General features: G+C 31.7%; 1 protein-coding gene across 1 annotated transcript in view; it reads right to left on the bottom strand.

Annotated features, from left to right (window-relative positions):
- Positions 1-21,136, bottom strand: part of PCDH15 (protocadherin related 15) — a gene marked incomplete at its 3' end in the record, with an annotated part of 922,351 nt that overhangs the window by 382,738 nt on the left and 518,477 nt on the right. The window contains exon 9 of the mRNA XM_079136109.1: positions 8,404-8,512. Within this exon, the coding sequence (XP_078992235.1) occupies positions 8,404-8,512 (109 nt within the window). The remainder of the gene's footprint in view (positions 1-8,403; positions 8,513-21,136) is intronic.

Below are 21,136 nucleotides of genomic sequence, written 5' to 3'. Positions count from 1 at the left end.
AAGTGTTAGCAGATCTAAAAATGTGATTAAAGGAATTAAATAAAAATGCCTACAGTTTATATACTGAATTGGCAGTAAGTTTAATTCACATTTTAATTCTTAAGAAATCTAATACATATTCCATAGCATGAAATCCAAAACAGAAAACTAAAAACAATAGCCAAGTTAGAAATAATGAACTGCCCTAGTGCTTTGTGGTTTTGAAATACTATTTACCACCAAAAGTAATTAAGGATTTTGCAAAAGATCATTGATTCCATGTCTAGGGCAGCAAATCAAAATCAATGAGAAACACCTTCTTGCACCAGGTAGCAAGAGAGATATCAAAGAATACTGGGCTTGTGTCAAAATTTTTCAAGAGTCAATAGGTAAGTGTCTTCTCTGGCTAAGGATGGGACAAATTGATCATCAATAAGGATAATATTCACAATGATTTGTAACAAATATTTAAATTTGTAAATTCATAATGTTGAAAAGAACACCTTATTGATCATCTATGGATGACACTTAGAAAACATATTCATTTTCTGCTTTTGCAAACAAATCATTGACTGTCTTCAGAAACTAATAATTGGTGAACTTGTTCTTTATGAAATTATTCCAGCTAATAATGAAAGAAATGATAAAAATCATATGAAGCTTTCACAGATCCTCATAAATTGATGGATTACATCATTGAACATTATCTGTTGCTGCAGGTATTTCTTGACTAGATGATAGGACTAGATATTTCTTGACTGATGATAGGAAAATTACTTCAATATCATTTTTTGGGGATAGGAATTTTTACCCTCCAAATTTACATGCTGAAACCTTACTCCCAGTGTAACTGTATGTAAAGATGGAGCCTTTCAATGAGGTGATTCAGGTTAAATGAGGTCATACAAGTGGGTCCTAAATCCACTGGCTTATGAGAAGGGCAAGACAGAAAGACACATGAGTGTGTACAGAAGCTCGCTCACACACACCGTCTGACTCTGTAAGGGTACAAAGAAGAAAAGGCCAACTGATGACATGGCAAGAAAGTGGACATTTGTAAGTCAGAAGGATAACCTTCACCAGAAACCAATCATGGTGACACCTTGACATTGAGCTTCTAAGCCTCCAAAACAGAAAATTTCACATTGTTTAGGGTATGTAGTCTGTGCTGCTTTGTAATGTCAAACCAAAAAGACTTGCACACCATCTATGGAATAGTTTTGAGAGACAAAAATAAAAAATATAAAAAAGAAACCTTTAGTGGTTTACAGGAAATATAAGGGATGGAGCAATATGCCAATGTATATCAAGGAGAGCACAATGCAGACTGTTAAAAATTCCATAAAATAACTTGATTTTTCTAACAAATACATTACAAGGAAAAAATTATTGGAAAGAGAGCCAACATAGATTTTAAAGTGACATAAGATAAATCCAATCACAAGGTGTGAACAGTATACAAATTCCCTGCCAAATCCTGTTCAAAACAAAAAAAGAAACTATTAAAAATATAACGTTGTGAGACAATGACAATAACAACTGAGTGGATTTTATATGATATTAGAGAAAGGTTGTTCAATATTTTACATGTAATATGATACTGCAACACTGTTTTAAGTGGCTTTATTTTATAGACATATATAGCAAATATTTGTGGGTGGAAATGTTATATCTGAGATTTTTTTCAAAATGATTGGAGGGGAGAGGTGAATAAGAATATAGATAAAAACAAAAATTTCACCAAGTGATCATATTTCCTGAAACAGAGGTATAAACGGTGATTTTCTTTTAATATGTTCTCTTTTTTTAAAACATATTCCTAATGAGAGTTTTCTTAAGGCAATATAATTTAGCATTGACTTTGGCTGTGTCTTAACACAGCTCTTATCAGAGCAAAATGCAGCAGGGCATAGAGGAATATGAGCCCAAAGCACTCACCTAACTGAATTTAACAGCAGTTGCTCTGGGAAAAATGTGTTTAGCTCCCAGTGAGTAACACTTATTAGCAGTAACTCTGGAGTTACTGTAGAGAAAACATTGTAGTCTCTTTATTTATAAATGTCCTACCTCATTTAAGAGTCAAAACAGCCCTATAGAGAAGATAATATTTGATCTATGAAAAAACTAACACTTAGTTTAGGCAAAATGTCCTGAATTGTCACAGCTAGTAAATGACTGAGCCAGGATTCAAATTTAAGATATCTATTCTGGAGTCTAAACTGTTTCCTTGTTATACCATAGAGTCTGAATCCAATGAATTTGACACTGGTCCTGTGTGTGTATATAAGGTTAATTTTAAGACATCATTATAGAATATTAACTTAGCAGAAGTATAAATACCAGGGGTGGTACTGCACACATGTAATCCCAGAGGCTTGGGAGGCTGAGACAGGAGGATCTCCAGTTCAAAGCCAACCTCAGCAAAAGCGAGGTGCTAAGCAACTCATTGAGACTCTGTCTCTAAATGAAATACAAAATAGGGATGAGGATGTGGCTCAGTGGTCAAGTGCCCCTGAATTCAATCCCTAGTACTCACCCCCAAAGTACATAAAATTAAAAGAAAAAACATGTATCCTTGGACAAAGATTAAGGGTTAATGCAATTTAAGTTTCTATACTCCTTTAGAATATCATACTTTAAAAATGAGAACTACGAGCACTTATAGTTTGTGTACAAATTTTTATGGTCACCTCAAGTCGTTCCTTAGACTTGACTGTGATAGCACAAATTTAGGTGCAAAATTGAGAACTGCATCTCCCAACCTCAAAATGATAAATAAGATAGCAAATTTTAGGATTGTAACTCTATTACAGTCAACAGAATGAATGGGTTTCAAAATCTGTATTGCCATAAAAGAAAATTTAATATTTCCACTCAGAGCTCAATGGATGAAAATATCAATCTATGCTCTTAGTGAAGAGTTTATAATTTGGGACATTATATGTTTTCTGTGAGTTTGAGATGTAATTGTTATATAATAAACTTCAATATTTAAAAAGTATAATCTTGTGCTGGTCAAGAACTACCACCACAATTAAGATAAGGTACCTATTTATCTTTGCCCAAGGTTTCTCCTGTTATCTCTCTTCTCCATATCCATATGCCCTACCCTCATGCAACTACAGATCATTTTCTGCCAGTATAGATGAATTTATATTTCTAGAAATATATACAAATTGAATAATTAGTAAGTATTTACTATTTTTTTGAGAGGTAAGGTCTGGCATCCTTTACATGGATTTTGTGATCCCTGTTGTTTTGCATATCAATAGTTCATTTTTGTATCTTAGTATTATTCTATCATATAGATCTACAAAATTTATCTATTTGTATATTGATGAGGATTTGAACATTGTGTCCAGTTATAAATTATTTAACTATGAATACACTTGTAGAAATCTCTGAATGGGTATATAACTTTATTTGTCTTGGGTAAATATCTAGGAGTGGAATGGCTAAGTCATATGATAAGTGTGTGTTTAAATAATTTTATTGACTTTTCTAGGTGGTACAGTTCTATAAATATATATATACATATATATATAATATATATAAATATTATATATAAATATTATATATCTATTATATATATAATATATATAAATATCATATATATAATATATACAAATATTATATATAAATATAAATATGTATATAAATATATATACATATATATATATATATATATATATATATCCACCACACAACCACAGTACATAGATAGATGTTCTTTGAACTCTTTGTGTTCAAATATTTTACTTTCCCATCAGTAGTACAATAGAGTTCTACTATCTCCACATCTTCATCAATATTTGAAATGGTCAGACTTTTAAGTGGTAGCCATTCCAGTAGTTGTATAGTGATATTCACTTTGGCCTCATTTAGCCTTTCTTAAAAGCAAAAGAGATTTAACTTTTTACATTTTTATTTGTGGTTTGTTATTTTCTATGATAGTTTGTTAAATCTTTTGTGTAATTTGTAATTGAATTATCTAATTCTGATTAAATTATTTCTTTACCTATTCCCAGTAGAATTCCTTCATTAGGTTCATGGTTATCTAATATAGGTTTTTTTTTCTGTCAGTTGTCTTTTCAATCAGTCATCTATGTCTTTTGAAGAAAAAATAAATTTTTACTTTGATGATGTCAAATTTTTCATTTTTCTTTTATTTGTTTACATTTGCAATATTTAAGAAATTGTTGCCAGTCCTACGATCACTTCTATTCTTATCAATATTGTGCTTTGAAGTTTTATTGTTTAACTCTTACATTTTGGGATAGGAAGTCATTCAAGTTACTTTTTATATATAGTTTGAGGTATGGGTTAAGGTTTGTTGGGTTACATATGGTTACCCAGTTGTTCTACATCATTGGTTGCAAAGATTAACTTTTCCTTTATTGAATTTTCTTTGTGTTCCAAATTATTTTTTAAACAACTCATATATTAACAGATTATTTTCTAAGAGACTCATATACCCATTCTTTACGGGCATAGTACTTCTGTCCCTCTAGACACAGTTGACTAAAAGATAAAGTGGAGGTTAATGACCTGAAATAGTAATTACTTGTTCCTGTTTCAATAATTTTCACTTAGAGCAAAAAAATCAGCAGATAGGTATGGTATCTGAACCACTGTAATAGCAAGCCCCTGGAGTAAAGTACTTTAATCCCTCTTGTAGAAATTCATGCTTCTGCTATATGTTAAACATTGCCTTGGATTCTGGTAGAAACTGAAGTTCTTTCAAAATTTGACTTTACTGTCAAGACAAAATCAAGTTCACTTGCCTATTTAATCAACAAAATCACATCCAAGAGAGTACAGATTTTAATGTTTGAAATATGGGAACATGGGCATGAAACATATTGCAGAAGGACACTTAAACAATACTGTGTTGAATGTTCTTTCTTTCTCCTCTAAGAATGTCAGTCTTCATATATAATATTTAACTAGTAATGTGATACAAACAAATATAAGAATCCTATCTACCAGTTGCTGTGGGGACATATAGAAATGTATGATTATTTTCTAAATTTTAAATATGTTCATATGTAGGAAATTATAATTAGTTTCAATCAAATGTTACTAATGATTACACTCATGAATCCCTTTGCTGAAAAAAAAATTATAATATGTAACATCTCCATATGATATATGAAAACATGTTAGTGGCTCCTGAATGCTGAGTACCTTGCAGAAGCCAGGGTATTAGCATATAAAATTATGTTCCAAGAACAAAAGTGCAGATGTAACACAAGGTCTCTTCATATTCACTTAATTTATCTCATTTGGAAAAATGAGGCAAAACTTAATTTATCTAAAATTTTCTGTGTTTTCTCCACATAACCCTTGGCTTACTTAATCTTGGAGATGTTTGTACTAATATTCCATTTCTTTGATATTCAATTAACATGCTACTCTTTTCAGATAACTAAAACTATATTGACACTTTTAATCATATTTTTCTCTAAGCCTTAAAATCACATTTCTTTTTGTATTCATTTATTGTTACATGCAAGTTCATATGGCCAACATCATCTCTAATTTCTTGCTATTCTACTCCTCTAGTTAACATTCTAGAATATGAAAAGGCCTGAGGGAAATGCAACTCAGGAACTATGTGCAAGGTTATGTAGCATCTGAATGACCAGCATTCAGAGAAGGAGTTCATGTATGTTGTTTACAACCAGGGGAAACCACAAACACACACACAAACACACACTCAATAAGTAAAGTTAAAACAAACTAAGAAAAATCTGGGTTCTCTCTAGTAATTTTGATATCTGAAAGACACAACAGAAAAAATTAAGGATCTTTGAATATTTTCTTCCTTTCTTCAATTTGATATAACCATTGAAACCTGTATCCTTCTCCTGATTTTTCCAATATTATTATTCTGTATACCAGACCACGATCATGATAATTAATACCAAAAATACTTAAAGTTAATGAAGGTTTATAAAACATCTTGATGAAAATAATTTTTGAATAATTAAATTGCCCTGTATAGAATTATTAGCTGACACTATTTTTTTCTTTCAGCACTTTGAATGTACTACAGTCTGGCATCCATGGTTTCCAAAGAGAAAACCCAGACTGATCTTATTGAGGATGAATTGTCTATGAAAAGTTGCTGTTTTTTTATTATTTCCAGGATTGCTTTTGGGCTTGGGGGTGCAGCTCAGTGGCAGAGAATTTGCCTAGCATATACAAGGTCCTGCCTTCAATTCATAAATAAAATTTAAAAATGCTTTTTGTTCATTAGGATATATCTAGGTATCTGGTTACAAAACCCTTTGAGTGTATCCTAATTTAAGTTTATCGAGCTCCTAGGACGTGTAGATCAATATTATCCCCAATCCATGAAGTTTTGAGTCATTATTTATCTGTACATTCTTTCTCTCTGCTTTTTCCAGAATTCTTATTTTCCATATTCCTTGTAACACATGGTGTTCCACAGACTTCTGAGTTTACTTTCATTTTTCTTCATTCTTTTTTCTCTCTGCTCCTTACATTTGATAATGTCAGTTGATCTCTCATCACATTTTCTGGGTGTTCCTTCTTACTGCTTTAATTTGCTATTCAGCATCTCTAGTGAAATATTTATTTCTGAAATATTTTTTATTTTTATTTAGCTCCTTTTGATAATTTGTATTTCTTTGTTGACATTCCCTGTTTGACAAGGCCTTGTTCTCATACTTTTATTTGATTATTTGCACATGGTTTTATTTAGTTCTTTCTTGTGTTTAAAATAGGAAATTGAAATCTTTGTCTAATGAATCCAATGTCTGGACTTCATCAAGAATATATTCCGTTGATCATTTTTTCTGTGTATTGGCCACTGTATTATGTTTTTCTGGTCTTATAATTTTGTTTATAATTGGAAATTTCAAACAGTATTCTGTGACAACTCTAGAAATCAGATTATTACTCCACAGAGTTTGTTAAAATGTAAGTTTACTGTAGTGCTTATTTATATTCTGATAGTTTCAAACTAACATTCTAAAGTCTGAATTCACATGTGACTATTGAGATTGGTACTTAGTTTATTGATACAATAATTATTATTTTTATTGCAAAAAATAATATTTTTTAAACAAACAGAACAATTACATTTCCTAATTCTTGCTCCAGAGCTCTTTGTGCATATTGGATCACATCTTTTGTCCTCAAGTTTACCATATGAAACCCCATTTTAACCTTTACATACTACTTTTGTAGTCTCAGGGTTGGCCAGAGATAATAGAGCTTAGGGCCTTTCCAAGAGTTTTCTAAGTATGATTCTTACTATTATTCTTCTGAATTCCCAGAAATATGTTGAATCTTTTTAAAATCCCCTATGGACACCCATTCTCTACCTTCTTCTTCAAAGCTGTTTGTTAGGTCTGTTGTTTCTCTTAACTAGGATCTATTATCTTAGGCAGCCACAAAGGTAAAACATTTTTCTGCAAAAAAATTTTTTTTTTTAATTTTTTTTTTTATTTTTGGTAAATGCCCCTCTGGAGAAAGCATTTTGCTGTGGGTGATCTGAAACAATCCTCCAGGGAATCAACAGAAAATTTAGATAATAATGATTTTTGGTGAAAGAGACTTTTAAAGTGCTTTGCCTTTATTCTGTCTCTTGCAAAGTCTGCCAAACTACTCTGGGAATTAAGATTGCAATTTTTCAACACTGTTGCTGAGCTACATTGTAAAGATGAGACACAGGTAAGTGAAAAATGCCTCAATTTTGATTGTTACTAAGATTTAGCTATTTTTCTTAAAGACATACTTCCTGAGCTATAAGAGATGCATGTCCCTCTAAAACCTATAAACTATGTAAATCAGTGACATCCATAGTTTCTCAAAATCAGTTTAAGAATAACATAACCAAATGATCATCATTTCCCTTTTTGCAAAATTAGCAAATATATATATTTACACAAATATATATCTATATATTAGCAAATATATATATATATATACACACACACACACACATAGTTATGAATTAGAACACCTTTTGTGGAATATTTCCGGGAAAAATTGTGAAGCATATCATGTATTATGAACCCTCAGGCTACTCATGATCTTTTTTCTTCTCCCATATGTCTCCAAAATTGTCATTATTTAATTCAGTCATATCAGAATTATGTGTAGTATCCACACACACAATGAGATGCTTTCGAGAAAACTACCAATATGTAGATTAATGACTGGCTTCACTGTTTGTAAAAGTATTTTCAATTGTTCCATACATTTTTGCTGAAACTCAGTATGAAGGAGAAAAATCTTTATATTATGACATCTAAAGTTTTATATATATATATATGCAACAATCAATTCTAAGAAAAACTTTGTTGGTAAAAGGGTTTTCATTGATTTGAGAGAATTTTAACATGATTCTAGAGTGATAACTGATAATATAAAACATTAGCAGATACAAACCAACAAGGATGGAATAGAGGATGCCGGGCCTGTCTGATGGTGGTTGAATGTTCCGGTCCTGATCAATGGCTTGGATCGGTGGAGTAACAACAATGGGGTTCAGTTCTTCCTGGAAAAAAATCCAGAATTTATTTCAATTGCATTCTAATACTTCATAAATGATTGACAGTGAGATATTTTAGTTTAGACAGCTACACAGCATCTGATCCAATAAATTCAAATTTCAATATTTGTAATTTTAGACCCTACACTAGTTAATTTTGAAACTGAAGAGAGAACAAGGTACCTGCAAATTACAAATGAAAAGTCATAATAATCTGTATAGAATTGCATATCAGGAAAGTGAGGAAAGAAGATAGTAATACATTTTAAACTTCCTAGAGGACTTATTTTTAAAAATGAAGGCTATAAAATGTTTCTGATACAAAGTTTTTCTCTCTGCTTTAGGAAAAATTTGAAATGTTTATATTCTCTATCCTAAATATTCCTTTACATTTTTAATATGTTAAATTAATATGATAAACTTCAAAAAGATGCATTAATGCAATAGGTATCAAAGCCACATCATTCAAATTTCAGATTATTTTAAAACTAGTTGTACATTTTGTACTTATATTTTATAATGATCTGCAAAAAATTATAATACATATTTTTAAGTTATTGTTTCCTAATTTGATGCCCAGTGGTATTTCATTGAGCTATCAACACTTGAAAATGTTTTTTCTGATGGAGAAGGACCAGATAAGAAATATGTATAAACTTTGTCAGACATAGGTTTATATTGTAATCACTCAACTCCTCCATCACAGTACAACAGCCACAAGTGGGCATAAATATGTTTCAAAAAAACTTTATTTTAAAAAGGAAGTAAATGGCACATGATTTACTAACTCCTATATGAATTATCTGTATGCTAGAAAAAATGAAGAATGAAAGAACAATAATATGTATGTTGAATAGATGGAAAACAGTGTACAGATCAGTTTGGGAATCATGATAATAAATAAAGTGTTGAAACATTGATTTAAAGCATTCTGGGTCTTTTCAGAGACTTAAGTATGCTCATTTGTGTAATGACTCCCTAAAGAAATGGCATTGTTTGCACAATTTCTAGAAAAATCATTAACATCTTCTGAACTAATATTTTTGGAACATACATTAGGAAATACTACTTTGAATTTTTGCAACCCTTCGCCCAAATATGTAACTGGCAAATCTAAAGGGAAATGAAATCTCTCTGAGTATCTGACAACTTCACATTCTGTGGAAATGCTTCAATGTTCTTTCATATTATTTCTTCTAAAATGACAGAACATTGAAATATGTCATATTCTCTATGCAAAAGCAATAGTTTCAATTCTCAGTACAAATGCATATTGATGATATGCTGAAAGAATACTGATATTAAACTATCATGTGCAATATTTATTTTATGAAGATGATAATAATTTAGGATAATTATTGATCAATAATTCTTAGGGATTTTTAAATTCAATAACAGGCTCTCTAAATGCTATCCATATTTTTCTGAAAACAATGGTTGGAGCAACATAACTAATATTCTACTTTCTTCTTTAACTGTGAATTCAGAAACATGAAAATATCATAGTAATATAAAAATAACTCCTTTATATTCAAATAATTGTAGTTTCTTTCACACACACAAAACACTTGCTAAACTTATTCCCATTTCATTTCCCTCACGCTCTGTCTTTCTCTTTCATCTCCCTTTTCTTTTATGCATGTTACACACACACACACACACACACACACACAACATCCCAACATCCCAATGGTTTGTTCACTTTATATATAATACCTGTATTTATTCATAAACTAAAAAAGTCTAAGGCTCATCCAAATATATGTGTGTGAACATAAGAGTTCAGGATGAACCAGCTGTTCCTAATTCTTTCTTAAAGAAATGTGCATTTATCAGTCAAGTCAATATATAGTTAAAACTCCTTTATTCCTTGTTCAGTTAATTAAATATATGACATCTTTTCCAAAAGTGTGGCACTACTCAGACCCTGAGAAAGTATTTAAATTCTGAGTATTTTCTGTAGTCCTATTATGCTTCCTATGGTCAGAGAAATATACCCAGGTTTCCTGAATAGTTTCTGACTATTTGAAAAACCTAAGTTTCCTATTTATAATTTTAAAAAGTAAAATCTGAGCTTTTCTGTAGAATGTTAGATGTGAAAAAATTGCAAGATTGAAGTGTCCCATCTGACCACCTTCACTCTCCTTATTTCTGTAGAAGTGCCAAGTTACTAATCCATGAGGAGTTTTAGTTTGGGTAATTAGTCATGTAAATTAAAATCCTCTTCAAATAATATCTACAGTTGTTGAAATGAGCAATGCAGTTTTAATTGTCTTACTTATAGTTATATAAACAATAGGAAAACCAAAAATAACAGCAAACAAAGTCAAGAGGGAAGGTGGGAAAAGTGCTAATTAAATTCCTCATCTATATTGTTTCCTGTTAATAAATGTCATATGGTGAGAAGTGACAAAGACAAAGAAAAAATTATAACATGTCTAATTATGTTAACAATCATAAAAATTGCAAGTAGCATAATGTGAATATATTAGGATACTGAGTCTGGAAGTGAGAATAGATGGGAGGAAGATATTTTACCTAAAGTTATTTAGTACTGTTTGATTATGTCATTACTGTAGGCTACAATATTTTTAATTTTATAAATAAATTAATAAATTACAGTAGTGATAATAAACTTTCTAGGTAAATGTTTATATAAATTTTTGGAAATTTGGAAGAAATGTTTTAAAATAACTTAATAAGATTTATAGTTTACCTTAACCTATAGAAACTAACAACTTATCCTAAAATAACGTTTTTCCCTCTGTTACCATTGAAGAGTTTGTCAAAAAATCTAGGTTTAAAGGTGGAAAAAAATGCCTTCTCAAGATTACCTCCCAAATAAATGGTGATTGTTGAATCTTGACAATTTTTTTAATTATTAATATATGCATTAAGAAATAGTGAAGATTGTGTATTAAGATGATGCTGTTAAAATTAAATGCAATTTTCATAAAGATAGATATCATTTAAGTCAGAGTTAGAAAGTTATTTATGTATTCATTAGAAGAAACAACACAGATAATGGGCAGTATGTTTTGACTTATGTCTTCTGTAAAAATCTTTATGGTAAATGAAACCAGGCAAGCTAAAGTTATAATTATAAGCAAGAAAAACCAGTGAAAAGCAATTCCTTAGATTTTATAAGTGACTTTTGGAGAGAGCAGAGGTCAAGGAACTTGTATATAACTTGGGGCATACTCTTGTACTCATATACACATTTAGTAAAATTACCCAGATACTAGATCATAAAAGAAGTTAACCAACATAAAACTTAATATATTTCACAGAAGCTACATTTTCTGTACAAAATACAATTAGGAATCAATAAAACTATATGCTTAAGAACATACAAAAAATGATTAGAAGAAACACTTTTTAAAAATAATTTATTGAATAATGATTGTCCTGAATTATAAAATATTTAAATGTTTCAAATCAAAAATATGTACATAGATCAAATATTAGTCAAAATTTTAAATATAAATTTAAGGGAAGAGAAGCACCATTTTGATTTGATTTGTATGCAAGCATTAAATTAACACACTTTACCCCACGTAAAATGAAATACAATTTACAGTGGTATCCAAAGATATCAAAACTTGCATGATACAGGATGAATTATATCTTGATACATATGTTAGGAAGTTGAAGAGTTGCCAATAAATGAGCAAATTGCTCAGCTTAGGTACTTTTAAGAAAAACAATGTAAACCCTGACTCCTAAAAGAATTGAGAAAAAAAAAAAATAGAGTGAAAAACTTGTAAAATCAAGTGAAAAGAGGATATTCAGAAATGTCTTCAATTTCCTGAAATGATAGTATCTTTATAATAAAAAGCTCTTTTACGAGGGGATCCAAGATGGTGGACTAGAGAGTGACTGCATCTCCTGTCACTCCAGAACGCAGGATTCAAAAAGGGGAGGCATTGAGAGACTCGGACTAACATAGAGCCATGGGGTGAGTCTCTCCCACCAGGAGAAGCTCTGCCCTGGTGGCAGGCCCGGACAGGGGCAGCTTCTCAAAGCAGGGCAGGGTAGTGAGAGACTTCCCCAAGCAGCCCTGCTCCCTCCAGTAGCAGGCTCGAATTATAGCCAGCTTCTTGGAGCAGGCCGACCAGTGAGAGCTTTTCCACACAAGCCAACCCCAAGCCCTGGACCCAGCAGCGGACCCCAAACAAAAATTGAATAAAAAAACCATAGATCTCAATAACACAATCAACTATTTAGACATAACCGACATATATAGAATATACCATCCAACAAAGAACAAATACACTTTCTTCTCAGCAGCACATGGATCCTTCTCTAAAATAGACCATATTTTATACCACAAAGCTACTGTTAGCAAATACAAGAAGACAGAGATACTACCTTGTATTCTATCAGATCATAATGGATTGAAATTAGAAATAAACGGCAGAATAAAAAACAGAAAATTCTCCAATACATGGAGATTAAATAATATGCTTTTATATGATGAATGGGTAACAGAAGACATCAGGAGGGAAATAAAAAAAATGCTTAGAAGTAAATGAGAACCAAGACACATCATATCAACATCTCTGGGACACTATGAAAGCAGTACTGAGAGGAAGATTTATTTCATGGGGCGAATTCAACAAAAGAAGTAAAAACGAACAAAAAAACGACTTAGCTCAAAGCCCTAGAAAAAGACGAGCAGACCAACACCAAAAGTAGTAGAAGACAGGAAATAGTTAAAATCAGAGCCGAAATCAACAAAATTGAAACAAAAGAAACAATAAGAAAAATTAACAAAATAAATAGTTGTTTCTGTGAAAAAATAAACAAAATTGATAAGCCCTAGGCCACACTAACAAAGAGAAAGAGGGAGAAAACCCAAATTATTAAAATTTGGAATGAACACAGAAATATCACAACAGACAAGTCTGAAATACAAAACATAATTAGAAGCTATTTTGAAAATCTATGCTCCAACAAAACAGAAAACCTCGAAGACTTCAACAAGTTTCTAGAAACATATGAATTACCTAAACTGAACGAGGAGGACATACACAACTTAAATAAATCAATTTCAAGGCATGAAATAGAAGAGGTCATCAAAAGCCTACCAACAAAGAAAAGTCCAGGACCAGATGAGTTCTCAGCCGAGTTCCACAAAACCTTTAAAGAAGAGCTCATTCCAATACTTCTCAAAGTATTCCATAAAATAGAAGAGGAGGGAACCCTCCCAAACTCATTCTATGAAGCCAATATCACCCTGATACCTAAACCAGACAGAGACACATCAAGGAAAGAAAATTTCAGACCAATATCCTTAATAAACATCAACGCAAAAATTCTCAACAAAATTTTAGCAAATCATATACAAAAATATATTAAAAAGATAGTGCACCATGATCAAGTGGGTTTTATCCCAGGGATACAAGGTTGGTTCAACATCCAGAAATCAATAAATGTCATTCACCATATCAATAGACTTAAAGTGAAGAATCACATGATTATTTCAATAGATGCAGAAAAAGCATTCGATAAAATACAGCATCCCTTCATGCTCAAAACACTAGAAAAAATTGGGGTAGTGGGAACATTCCTTAACACTGTAAAGGCCATCTACGCTAAGCCCATGGCCAATATCACTCTAAATGGTGAAAACTGAAAGCATTACCCCTAAAAACTGGAACAAGGCAGGGATGCCCTCTTTCACCACTTCTATTCAACATAGTCCTTGAGACTCTAGACAGAGCAATTAGACAAACCAAAGTAATTAAAGGGATACGAATTGGAAAAGAAGAACTCAAACTATCCCTGCTCACTGATGACATGATTATATATTTAGAGGAACCTGGAAATTCCACCAGAAAACTCTTAGAACTCATAAGTGAATTCAGTAAAGTAGCAGGTTACAAGATCAATGTTCATAAATCCAATGCATTTTTATACATAAGTGATGAATCTTCAGAAAGAGAAAATAGGAAAACTACCCCATTCACAATAGCCTCGAAAAAAATAAAATATTGGGAATCAATCTCAGAAAAGAGGTGAAAGACCTCTACAATGAGAACTACACAACACTAAAGAAAGAAATTAAAGAAAACCTTAGAAGACGGAAAGATCTCCCATGTTCTTGAATAGGCAGAATTAATATTGTCAAAATGGCCATACGACCAAAGTGCAATACAGATTCAATGCAATTCCAATTAAAATCCCAATGATGTACCTTACAGAAATAGAGCAAGCAATTATGAAATTCATCTGGAAGAATAAGAAACCCAGAAGAGCTAAAGCAATCCTTAGCAGAAAGAGCGAAGCAGGGGGTATTGCAATACCAGATCTTCAACTCTACTATAAAGCAATAGTAACAAAAATGGCATGGTATTGGTACTAAAATAGACAGGTAGATCAATGGTACAGAATAGAGGACATGGACACAAACCCAAATAAATACAATTTTCTCATACTAGACAAAGGGGCCAAAAGTATGCAATGGAGAAAAGATAGCCTCTTCAACAAATGGTGCTGGGAAAACTGGAAATCCATATGCAACAGAACAAAATTAAACCCCTATCTCTCACCCTGCACAAAACTCAACTCAAAATGGATCAAGGACCTTGGAATCAGACCAGAGACCCTGCATCTTATAGAAGAAAAAGTAGGTCCAAATCTTCAACATGTCGGCTTAGGATCAGACTTCCTTAACAGGACTCCCATAGCACAAGAAATAAAAGCAAGAATCAACAACTGGGATAGATTCAAACTAAATAGCTTTCTCTCAGCAAAGGAAACTATCAGTAATGTGAAGAGAGAGCCTACAGAGTGGGAGAAAATCTTTGCCACTCATACTTCACATAGAACACTAATCTCCAGAATATATAAAGAACTCAAAAAACCGTACACCAAAAATACAAATAATCCAATCAACAAACTGGCTAAGGAAATGAACAGACACTTCACTGAAGAAGATTCACAAGCAATCAACAGATATTTGAAAAGATGTTCCACACCTCTAGTAATAAGAGAAATGCAAATCAAAACTACCCTAAGATTCCATCTCACCCCAATTAGAATGGCGATTATCAAGAACACAACAAGCAACAATAGGTGTTGGAGGGGATTTGGGAAAAAAGTTACACTCATACATTGCTTATAGGTTTGCAAATTAGTGGAGCCACTCTGGAAAGCAGTATGGAGATTCCTCAGAAAGCTTGGAATGAAACCATCATTTGACCCAGCTATCCCACTCCTTGGCCTATACCCAAAGGACTTAAAATCAGCATACTACAGAGATACAGCCACATCAATGTTCATAGCTGCTCAATTCACAGTAGCCAGATTGTGGAACCAACCTAGATGTCCTTCAATTGATAAATGGATAAAGAAACTCTGGCATATATATATATATATATATATATATATATATATATATATATATACAATGGAATATTACTCTGCCATGAAGAATGATAAAATTATAGCATTTGCAGACAAATGGATGAAATGGAGAATTTCATGCTAAGTGATTTAAGCCAATCTCCAAAAACCAAAGGACGAATGATCTCGCTGATAAGCGGATGATGACACATAATCGGGTGTGGGAAGGGGTTAGTGTTAGGGTTAGGGTTAGGTTTAGGGTTAGGTTTAAGGAGGGTGGCAAGAATGGAGGCAGGAAGGACTGTATAGAGGGAAAAGAGGGGTTGGAGGGGTGGGGGGAAGGGAAAAAATAATAGAATGAATCAAACAGCATTACCCTATATAAATTTATGATTACACAAATGGTATGCCTTACTCCATGTACAAACAGAGATACAACATGTATCCCATTTGTTTACAATAAAATGAATAAATAAGCAATAAAATCTACGCAAGAAACAGAAAAAAAAAAAAGCTCTTTTTCTTCAAGTCACTTTGAGGCCGAATTTCTAGGACGCTAAGCTTAGAATATCGATCTATATCATTGTGCAAGAATACAGTAATGGATGATGGTACATTGACTGTCTTAGAAGTACTATACTTACTTCCCTTTCATCTTCTAAATTCTGTCCTGTGAAGTGAACAGAATTCTTCTTGCCTGCAAATGCAAGTCATGAAATCAGAGAATTTGGCCAATAGTTGATTTAATGCATTTGTGTCAATTTATATTCTAATGAATTATCCAATGTGGTAAGAGATCACCACTCTTGAACAGGTTTCTGAGTACCCACTACCAAGAAGAGAGTACTGTAGATACTACTGCCAGTTTTCAGAGCTCTTGTGAAAAGGTAATTGTTTCAGGGATTTGTTTCCTCTGAAGAATAGATTCTTTCCAAATAGAAAGTAATTACTATTGTTTATTCTTCTGTCCTCCTCTTAGCTTCTGATTTTACTGTCTATATTATAGAGGAAGTACATGTTAAAGAAGTTAAAAATTCATGTACTTTATTATTATTTATGGAGAGAAATGTTCCTCTATAATGATATAATTCCTATGATTACTATTTTACCAAACACTTGTTGACTTGTTGACAAAACATATATTTCATTTTATAACCCTCATACTAGTGCCTCACAGATTTCAACAAATTTTCATAATCTGGTTGATTTCTAGAAGATGCATAAAAGGCCATCCAAACCCTGGAAGGCTTCTTCACACTTTGCCTCTGAATCAAAACTGCTTTCTTAATAGCCTCATTTGTCCTTGAGAAGTCCTCTCTCCTGAATTCTATTCCATTGGATAGTTGTACATTGGAATTTTGTAGGAGAGCAGATTTGTTTTTCACTGTTGAAACCATCCATAGTTACATTCTCTGATCTTCTCTTTACAAGGACTCCATCCATGTAAAGAGATTCTGCCTTTTTCAGTGGCAGAAATATCAGATTGGTGGAAAAAGTTAACAGAAATTTCAAAGTGTTCTCCTAATTGTGGATATTTCAGAAAGGGTAAATAATTAGGGTAGGTGGTATTGTCCAATGTGAGTACTTTGAACTTCTTATGTTATAGGAGATACACAAGAAGAACTTTATGTATAACTTTGAAGTTTATACACTACATAAAAATGATGTCTGGCTCATATTAAAGTCTTCTAAACAGTTTTGCTATTTATCTTCCCAATAAGAGGATGGCAAAAAGCACAGGTAGAATACTTATATAACTATGATTCATGAAAATACCACTAGCTCCTGTCTAATCATTTGAATTTTACATATTAAAGGAAAAACTCAATAAGTTGACAAACCACCTTTGTCTTATTATTTCCATGAGCTAACTTCATGACCCTTCAATATTATACTTTTTATTCCATTGTGCACACAAATTTTTAAGATATATATTATGACTATACTATGACTGAATGTATTTTCAAAATATTTATTTGGATATCCTTTCAACTGAATATTTGAACAATTTTGCTGCTACTAGCCACATTTTCAAACTGCTTATTTGAATCTCTCTCTCTGCTTCTTAAATTTGAGTACTTGGGTAGGTTTCTCCTATATCTGTGTATCTCCAAATGACTCCCAGAAGGGTAAGAAAATCCCTGGCTGGAGGAGAACCCCCTTGTTACTTCCTAAAATAAATAATGAAAACCTACAAGAAAAACTTCAAGCCTATGGACTTGTTTTACATTATCCAAGCAACAAAGACTCAAAGAAATACTGCAATCAGAGACAGTGGATTCAGCTACAAATATCAGTTTCAAAAAATCTCAAATTAAAAGGCTTGTATTTATTTGACAGACATTATAAAGAGGGTATATAGATCATAGAAATATTCCTTATAACCCTTTCTTGTATTCTTAACCATTTCTTTAACAGCTTCTCCTGTTCTATTCCTCACACTGCCTAAAACCTAACTGAAATATTGTTGCTTGCCTTCTCTTCATTACACATTGTTTAATGGAAATCTTCATCAGGACATTGTAAGTCAGAAGTGAGGATGAAATTGAGTGGGTAGAATGGCTTTATTATGATGCTGAAGAGACAATCTTGGGAGAACTTTGTTTATAATTTTAGTTTCATCACACTTGCATGAGTATTTTGATTACAGGAATGATATGCCCACTGTGTATATTCACGGGTCATCATGATGACTTCAGTTCATCATCAAATCACAATTACAATTCAGAACTTCTCCCTCAGTCTCTCTAATTCAGGTTTTCTAACTTACTAGGAAGGCAATATAAATATATGTTACATACTTATATGTAACATACAATATATAATTAATGAATTATAATATATAATATGTAATATATAATTTGGATTATATTATATATGATACATTGCAATATATTATTTTATATTATATAGCATAATATATATTCTCAATGTACAAAAAATTTATAACAAAGCAGTCCTTTCTATTGATTTGATTTTGGAAAAAAAAAAGTCTTAGAATTATTAGATGCAGCATGAATTGGTGGGAGAAGCATGTTTTTAGATCAGTGAAGCAGTTATGTGCACATTATTTTCCCAAGTGATTTTATCGGTTTATGTTCCCACTGAATATATATGTGATAAACATGAATGTGCAAGCCAGAGGGAGAAATACAGATGTTTTGTTATAAAGACTGATTAAGTATTGGTTAACAACTTTATGACAAAATTATATTTGATATTAACTCCATACTCTATGTTAAATAAATCTTTGTGGATCAAAAATAAATGTAATAGAAAAACACAAATGGATTAGACAGTAACATAAGTGGAAATAAGAGAAGGGAACGGTTTATTAAAAGACACCAGTATTTTCATATCAAACAAATCATCAATGAATAAAAACAAAGCTAGTAATTAGAACAGTTAAAGACTTGGGAAAAAAATAGGCCCAAAAATTTATAACAGAAAAAAAAGTGGGTTAAAATCTGGAGGAAAAAATGGTATTTGTTAAGAGGTTTTGAAGTGCTTGTAGCTTAGACTTAAAGACTGTACTCTGGAGTTGTTCTACATAATTGTAGAGAAATGTACTCAGAGACATATTCACAAGAATATAAATAAACATTTTTTATTAAAGTACATGTGATATCTTAATAAATTATTAGTTTCCAGTCTGTTTTCACATTTATTTTTCATTCAAATAATCACTACTGAGATTAAGAAATAGAATATTGCCAGTGTATCAGTAGCCCACTTTTTAATATTCTCTACGAATCACTACCCTTCCTTCCATCCTAGAGATGATCTGACTTCTCATATCATAGAAGTAATACTTATTTCGAATTTTAAATAATTGAAGAACAGAGTATATCTTCTTTTATAATGAGACTTTTTAATTCTTATTTCTCATAAAATGTGCTTGCATCTGAGATATGTGCACATCTTTAAGTACAATACACTTGTTTTAATCACCGCAGTCTGTTCAATGAATATTCCAAACTTCTTTTCATTATGTTTTAAAACAAATGATAGATTTTGGATTATTTCTACTGTACACTGTTATGAATAATGCTACTATAAACATTAGTGACTCTCTGACCCATATTTGTGTGTTTGTGTCAAACGTAAGAATAAAGTTGGAGAATGTGCATGTACTTTGATAGTGGGGTTGCTGCCAGTCTTCTAAAGTTGTTCCATTGGTTAAAATATTAGTACAGTGTGGGAGAATTTAAATTACTTCAAACCTTTACCACAGTTTATAATTTTTTTCTATTAAAATGTTAGCAATTCTGGTAGGTGTGAATTTTTACCTCAGTGGTTTAAATTTGAATGTTCTTGATCACAAATTAACTTGAAAAACTGTTTCATGATAGTGGACATTTGTGAAGTGTTGATTCATGTGTTTGCCTACTTTTTATTGAGTTATATATCCTTTTATCTGTGTTTCATAAGAGTTCTCTATGTGATAGAATGTAAGACTTTTGCCAACTGAAGGTTTTATAAATATCATATCATTTTTGGCTTATGTTTAACCCCTTTTAGTATTGCCTTGTGGAAGAAAAATTCCTAACTTCCCTGATTTTAATATAGTCCTATTCTTCCTTTTTCTTTTCAGTTATACTTGCATATTTCCTCTACCTATATATGTATTTTGACCTTCTGAGGTATAGCTTATAAAGTTTCTAAACTATTTTTCTTGATAAAATAATTTGCTCATTCTTTCAGAATTTATCACATGCTCTTGTTACTTCTCTTTTAGTTGCTTTGAATATAACTTCCTTAAGGGTAGGGTTAAGTTTTATTTTCTTTTGTATCTATAGCATTGGATAACACATGCAACACATAGGCACTCAAAAACTGTGAATAAAGGGCTTGTCAGTTTTAGATTTATTTAGGGTATTCTTGAGACTTACAAATCCTAGCCTTGCTCACTGGGCTTCTGCAACATATCCAAATACAAATATTGATAAGTTTTGAAACTCTCCTTATAATTCTGAAATGTTTAAGTTATCAAGTTGCTATGCTTAACTAGAGACAAAAGTAATGAGACCAGGAATGCAGATTAAAAGAGATAAGGATTCAGGCTTCCCTAAAAAGGACTTCTCAGTATAAGAAAGAGCTTCACAAACATACCTATCACTGCTTCTAATTTTAAGCCAATCTTCGAATAAAAAAACCTGCAAAATAAATTATTTAATGATTATACAGAAATATAATTTAAGGTAATGTGCCAGTGAATTGAATATTTACTTAAAGTGTATATTTTCTTTTATTAAAAGGAAGCTTCAAATTTTCTATAGA

Source organism: Sciurus vulgaris (assembly GCF_902686455.1).
Source record: "Sciurus vulgaris genome assembly, chromosome: 4".
NCBI classification, from domain to species: domain Eukaryota; kingdom Metazoa; phylum Chordata; class Mammalia; order Rodentia; family Sciuridae; genus Sciurus; species Sciurus vulgaris.
The sequence above is the reverse complement of the archived record's forward strand: the minus strand, read 5'-3'. Positions and strand labels throughout refer to the sequence as shown.